Below are 7,461 nucleotides of genomic sequence, written 5' to 3'. Positions count from 1 at the left end.
TGCCCCCCCCCCCCCCCCCCGCCCCAATGTTTTTTTCTTTTGGACTTCACTAGAATTCCAGGAAATCTTTTCTTGCGTGAATTTTGGAGGAGGAGGAGGAAGAAGAAGAATTCTGTCTTGAAAACTACAGGTATCCTTTCCATTAAAAGTAGTATTGTATTCTGGTCTGTATTCTGCCATCTTACCTATGTTCTTTGCATTTAACTACTTCTTATATGTCTGTCTTCCATTCTTGCCCTAGTTCTCCACTCTGACTTTTTAAAAATTCTTCTGTTATAATGTAATAGCTAAATATACCTGTTTCTCCAGGTATTAGGTAGTCATGCCACTATCCAATTGTTCTTTTGGGTCATATTATTTACTCTATTACTGTTGTCTTCCTCTTTGAATGTTTTCCAAACCGCAGCCCCCTTGAATTTTACACCCATTCCGGTTTCTCACGAGTTCCTCTTTCTGACAGGATTAGCTGTGAACACCCGGAGCTTTCTCTCCTTATTTGCTCTGCTGCTTGTTGTTGCTGAACAATGATGGTTTTAAAATACCTTAATCCTCCTGTGGATATAAATCACTTGTTAAGGTTCCCAGTTCCCATAATATGTGGTTTTCCAGTGTGTGACTATTGCCCGTCTAGTCTTTCTTGCTAAACTGTTTGCCTTGATACAGAATTCATTTTGGGATGAGTTTCTGAAAATAAAGCTAGGCTGTTTCTTAATAAAAATCATTCTTATCCTGAATCAATTGAAAAATGTTTTTCTTTTGCCAAATAAGAGGAATGGGAAGCATCTCCTAAGATGCCTGCTAACTGTGGACTACAACTCTATGATGAGCTATTAAACTGACCTGTTTATGCAATAAAACAAATGTGAGGGTTCCTTAGCTAATTATACTTCAACATTAACGTTAAGGGTTCGAGATACTCAAATACAGAATAAATAGTAGGTATTTGAAATACTCTACAAAAAGGCAGAATCTTTTCTGTTTTCTTTTGTTGAAAATAATTTTTCTTCTCTATTTCTACAGTTCTGTGCTGTTTGTATCTGTAACAAGTACTACAATTGCAGATAAGTCAGCTGAGCTGGGTTTCAATGGTAACTTCAGAGTTCATTCTATTTCCAAATAACTGGTTTTGAAGACAATTCATTAAACTGATGCATTTAGAGTAAACTTTTACTTGAATAAAGTTTAACTAAAATCTAATGGGCCAAAGTCTTTTCAGACTTCTGATCTTGATCTTAGATACTTGACAAATTTTTGAAATTTTCATGTTACGAAGTATTTGATGAAGAAAAATGAAAGTATTGGAAGAAACTTTTTCTCCCTATAGGCGATCTAGCTGTCTAGAGCAAAACGGCACCAGCAATGCTTGATTTATTTCTACCCCTCCAAGTTCCCTCTAATATGTATGTGTAGCATTTGTGCTAAGTAAATAGCTCTGCAATAGAGCCATTACTTATGCAAAAAAAAAAAGAGAAAGATGCTAAGATTGTGTCTGCTTTTCATAAGTACAGGAAAGTGGAGGAATTTTGATTAGTCCAGTGCAGTAGCTTTTCAAAGTTTAGAAAAAAAATGGAGCTTCTGGCAGAAAATGGGAGATTTCATTTGTACGTCAGTGAAGGCTGTGATTCACAAGGGAGAAAATAAAAATAGTTTTCATGACCTTACATCTCAAAGCCCATCTGTGGGTGCTCTGGAAAGTGGACTCTGCAGTATAAAGGCTGGGAATTTATTTGAGTCAAAAGCATCTGTTGACCTACAGGGTCCTATAGTGCTGTAGGGCATATCTATGAATATCAGACCCCACTGGCAGAAGCTATTGAAGTTCTTAAAAAATAACATTAAAACTAAAAAAAAAGAAAAAAGACAAGTAGAATGGCTATGAAGTTATGTTAGCGGCACGTCATATGTTAACAATACTTCACACATTGTGCCTAGTTCTCCACTCATACTATTGTAGAAATGTAATTTCTTCTGTGTCAAGATCTTTTTAAAAAATGCGTTCATTCATTTTTTTCTTAAGTTCTTCATATTTGCTGTCATCACTTTCTTCATGTTCTAGCATCCCACTTCAGTGGTTCTGATTAACATTTTCTTTATCTCTGCTGTCTTCTTGGAGGTGGGAATCTGGCGTGTAATAAAATAGTCAAAATGCCCCAGTTGCACAGAGTCTTGTAGAATTGTTCCAAGTGCTAATGTATTCTGAAGCTTGTGTCCCTATTTTCCAGAACTAGTTGAGTAACTAATGACCTTTGGAAAATCTGGGTGATTTAGCTGTGGTTCAGAATAATATGTGAGTCTGGCTAGAGAAATGCAGTCATTGTATCTTCTCTCAGCTCTCCTCTTGCCATCCTCTGTGTTGTTCTAGCAAGCATTTGGCCTTACCTTGGGCTTGTCGCAGAAACTTTGAACAGATCATCAAAATGCCCTTGAAATACTCTGTTCCCTCCTTTAGGAAAGGAGAGCAAAGCCAGGATGGTGTCCTTGGGCATGGTGTGCTTTGCCTAGGTTAGACTCAAACCTGTGAATCCTTCACGCTCATTCTGTGTGAAGGCTGTGTCTGGATCCATTACCACGTCTCCACGTAGACGGGTTCAGCGTGTAGGCGGTCTGCATTACGGAAGGGTGCTGGGCAGGGATTATTGCTGTAGTGGACAGGGGTTGGTTTTGTTGGCCTCCTGGCAAAGGTTGCTGTTATGCAGAGGCTTCCTTGTGAAATGAACTGAAAGGTGCTCGTGTTTCAAAGTGCTCACAATTCTCACGTCCTGTTAGGTGAACTCCAGATAAACAAGAGCAAGCTGTTTGACCTGTGCCCAGAACATTTGAGTTACTAAATAGGAGGAGAAAATAAAATCTGTGTGGACCAGTCTGACCTTGCAGGCTAGAGCCCTGAAATCTACCTGTGCTTTCAGTGCATACTGGTGGCCATAAATCCTAAGAGAAAACGTTCCTTCACAAGAACAACTTGATTAACTCTCTAAGAATCAGTTATAACTTCAATTATATTTGTATCCCTTCAGTTATTTGAAAGAGTTTAAAATAGCCCAGCTTCCGGAGGCACTTGCATTTAAATGGGGGAAAAAAAAAATACATAAAAGTTGGAACCATGCTCACTTTGTTGTTTGTGTACATCTTTCCTCCCATTTCCAAGAATTGCATCTCATACCCAATTTCTTTTGCAGTTTTGTTCAGTGGAGGGACTGCTGTATGTCAGCCATGCTAAAGGGCAAGTGATGGAGGCAAGTACTAGTTTATATATTCAGTTATCTAATATTGTTTTTGCCAGTTTCTCCTTTTGAACTGTTTTGTTTCCCAGTGCTGCTGTGAAATAATTGCACAAATGAAGGACTATATTAGCATGTTCTGGGATGTAATAATGTTATAATGTCTGTTCAGTATGACTGTATATGGAATTGTGAATTTTGTTCCTGATGTATTGTATTCTTGTACAAATAAGAAATGTATGTTTTTGAACTTCATGCTATAAAGTACTCCATTTCCTCCCTCAAACAGAATATAAAGGTTGTTACAAGTGTGTGTGGGGGAAAACAAGCACAAAACTTGAATGCAAATAAATGTGCTAATTAATTCTGCTGATTCACAGTCCTTCACATTTATGAGTAGTTTTTTTCCCCAAAAGTAGAACTAGGACAAGTAAGTAGTTTTTAAGGATCTTCATACCAGATATGCAATTTGAAAAGCTCTTTTCAGGCTCACAACAGACTCATCATATGGCAATATGAACAGACAGATGACCACAAAGCTCCCTATAGGAGCCTCTTTAAAGATATGAGACAGTGTAATTTCAGAAATCAGTCACAGAATACACAGGGGTAGTAGTGATTTGTTTGTGAGCTAACTGTAGGCTGATTTGTTTCAGGTTGGTTTGTAAATTGACATAGCGCTAATTTAAGTGGGTTAATGGTTTCCAGCAGATAATGCATGGAACTCTAGTTAGACTGAAGTGGTGTTCTTTTAAGATCAGCAGTATTACCAGTGATAATCTGGATAGAAAGTGTGCAGGACATCAAAAAGATACTGGTTAGAGAGTATATTGGGCATCCTTGATATGAAGTGCAGTTCTTCAGTGAGTCCTGACTGAAAAATGAATACTGAGGGAATTAGCTAAAATGAAAAAGGCAGTTATGGGTCAACTGTCAGGTTTGTATTTTATATGCCAAATAATTTTGGGACTCTTGCTTTTTAGCCAGTGAGGTTTGTTCACTTGAACCATTTGGTCTGTTGGATGAAAAGGAAAATCTAGTTTTGCCTTTTTTTCCCCAAAACTTAAATTGAGTGGAGACCTACAATTCAACTTTCTGGAAAACCTGTTACATGAGAAAAAAGAAATATTAAGAAAGAGCAAGCTCAAAAGTCAAAGCATGATACTAGTCATAAAGGCACTTGAAGTCATTTAAGAAAGTGTTAAGTATGTAAAAATACCAGGTGTGTTGCACATTTTTTGATTCTGCCACACAATTTCTGCATGAATATGGGTAAATATATTTTTCTGGGTGTAGTTTATTACTTTGCATTTACTGTTACTGATTAAACTGGCCAATATATTTAGACTCAATGCTTACAACATGTTCAAGGTACTGACATAAAATCCTGTATGATTCCAGTGTTTTGCTTTCTGTAAGTACTGAATTTCATCTTGCCTCCAGCTGATAGCAACGACATTTGAAAAAAAGAGAGCGTGAGGCAGCTCTTTTGATATTTTTGGATGCCAATTTAGAAAACATTTTGGAATATCTGTTTAACCCAGTGTCAGGTTTCAGATGAACAAAATTGAGAGCGCTCTAATTGTAACCTCAATGCATTATGTTTCTGCAGCTGTTTTAAGATAAAAATGAATGCTCTCAAATCCCAAACATATGTTGCATTTCAAATAAAATGTTTTTTTAAAGCACAGGCTGCTTTCTGCCAAGATTGAGGTAGACCTCTGTGATCTGGTTTCTGTATTTATAGAAGCCTAATCAAAGCTTTCTCCTGCAAGAAAACAACGATCAGCTTCCGAGCAAGTGATCTCATGGTGCTGATGTGAAACTCTTTCAAATACTGTGTCCTTTCTTCCTTCCTCATTCCTTTGCTGTACTTCTCCAATAGTGTGTTGCTATATAAGTGCTCAGCTGCAATGTCGTATAACCAGCTCCTGCCTGAGCCCAGCTGATAGGTAAGGTTGAGATCTCTTGGAGAAAAGCTGCATGTTTCCTCTCTGCTAGAGACTGAGCTACACATACATGGTGCTGCTCCCTTTCAGATTGGTTGCTTAATCTACTTTTAAAAAGGCATTTTTGTTTTCTCTGAGAACTATGGACAAGACTATGCCAATTGAAACCATTTCACTTGCCTGTTCTTGGCTGAAGACAGATTTTTCACATCTAGTTTCCAGTGCTCTCAGCAGATGTTGGCAGTAATAAGCCATTTCTTACTATTTGGAAATGCATAACTGATTTGGAAATGTTCTGTTTTCTTGCATATGTTAAATACTGTGAAGTTAGGCATTCTACAGGAAAATCAGATAGGCAGAGCAGACATTACATTTGAAGCACAAAATATCAGATCTTTGTCAAAGAACAAAATTAATTCTGCCAAAGACACTAACATGTTCTTCAGAAGTTTAACCTCATGTTCTGTTCGATATTATTATGGGCTTGTTCTTAATAAAACCTGGTTTCTCCTTGCTTCTCCCCCTTTTGAACAGCTTTTGTACCTTTCTTGCTTTCCTATACCCTTTGTGCTGGGCTTTTTCCCCTAGGCAATGAATGACTTGTCTCATACAAGCTTTGGCTTCTGCGTACAGCCTAGATGCAACTAATACCACATGGAGGGATGCTCAGAAAACTGATACATTTTGTTTTGTTAATGGCATGTTTTGCGCATTGGATTTTTTAACCCACTACTTTCTGCATGGATGTATAATAATGACTCTTTTGTTTAACATTAGATAAGCATGAGATCACCGTGGCACAGCTGCATGTGTAGTCACTGTTGAAGCAATTGCACACCTAATTGGCTGACAATCTTGGCATTTTTAAAACAAACACAAGCCTTTTAAAGCCAGGGGACGTATTTATGTATGAGTAGTCCAATAAATCTGTTGGGTGTCATCAATGGAGCCCTCTGGCACTGAACAGTTGTGTGATGACCCTGATCCTGGAGGCAAATCCCAAGATCAAGAGACCAAAAAACAACATGAATCAGAGCAAAAATTATCCAAAATAACCCATAATGCTTTGGAGAACATTAATGTGATTGGTCAAGGCTTGAAGCACCTTTTCCAGCATCAGCGCAGGAGGTCGTCGGTTTCTCCGCATGATGTTCAGCAAGCTCAGGCTGATCTGGAGCCTGAAATGGATCTGGAAAGCCAAAGCGTCTGTGCTGAAATTGATGGTGTCTCCACCCACCCCACAGCTCTGAACCGGGTGCTTCAGCAGATCAGAGTGCCACCTAAAATGAAGAGAGGGACAAGCCTGCACAGCAGGCGGGGCAAGGCAGATGCCCCGAAAGGAAGCCCGCAGATCAACAGGAGGTCTGCCCAAGATATTCAGTCAGGTCGGCCCAGATCGTCATCTACTACAGATGCTCCCACGAACTTGTCCGTGATGGAGATTGCTTCTTCTATCTATGTAGGTGGAGAGGAGGCCACAGCAGCAGCAGTAAGTCACTCAGATTTACCTTTGGTCTTTATCATCTCCTTGTATGTTTTCTTAAGCCTTTTGAATCTTGTTTTTTAGAAGCAAGTTTCTTTCAGCGAACACTAATGCTGCTGTGTTCAAAAGCTTCTTCAGTGGTGAACCAAAGAGCTTAAAAGATGCAAGCATTAGTCATTTTCTCACATGGCAGGTGGCTTATTTTTTATGTATTTGATCGGTGAAATGAGAGCTACTTTTGAAACACATTTGGTTGGTTGGATGGCACACCGCAGTCAAACAAGGAGTGATGGGAAGAGCAGCAGCCAGAGTAGTTCTCTGTAGCAGCTGTTATTTAGCTCCTGCAACAAACCCTTGCATTTACATAGATGGCTTTTTTCTTCCTCTCTTGTTTTATTGTGCATTATATAAAAGTGAGGAATTCCAGTTTGAGTGAATGGCGCTGTTGATCTTTTAGGCTGTTGAGAGGCTCTGGGAACACTGGCTGTAGCCTGCGGTTGAACTGCAATGCCAGATTGACTGAATCTGATTTAGATCAGCCTGGCTACTGTGCTGATACGGGATCACTGCTGTGTCTTTTTTAGTTTGTCTAGCCTGTGTGGAAAAAGCGTTCACCGAAATGAGTCTCTGTTCTGTGACATGTTCTTGCAAAGCTATGCTTATTGGCTTATTGATGATATCAAGAAGTAGTGTTTGTCTTACCATCTCTCTTCTTTCCCAGATCAATTTAGTTGAAGCACTCCTTTTTTTTGGAAAAGCTAGGTTTCTGATTTAACTTGAGCTATAACCTATATTTTCCTAAAATTCTTTG

General features: G+C 38.9%; 1 protein-coding gene across 1 annotated transcript in view; it reads left to right on the top strand.

Moving 5' to 3' along the window:
• Window positions 1–5,950: 5,950 nt before the first annotated feature.
• Window positions 5,951–7,461, top strand: part of TMCC1 (transmembrane and coiled-coil domain family 1) — a 100,017-nt gene continuing 98,506 nt past the window's right edge. The window contains exon 1 of the mRNA XM_009283824.2: window positions 5,951–6,656. Within this exon, the coding sequence (XP_009282099.1) occupies window positions 6,111–6,656 (546 nt within the window). The 5' untranslated portion in view covers window positions 5,951–6,110. The remainder of the gene's footprint in view (window positions 6,657–7,461) is intronic.

This window comes from Aptenodytes forsteri, unplaced genomic scaffold, assembly GCF_000699145.1.
Source record: "Aptenodytes forsteri isolate BGI_AS27 unplaced genomic scaffold, ASM69914v1 Scaffold267, whole genome shotgun sequence".
Lineage (NCBI taxonomy): Eukaryota > Metazoa > Chordata > Aves > Sphenisciformes > Spheniscidae > Aptenodytes > Aptenodytes forsteri.
Note: the sequence above shows the minus strand (reverse complement) of the source record. Positions and strands in the feature narration are given on the sequence as shown.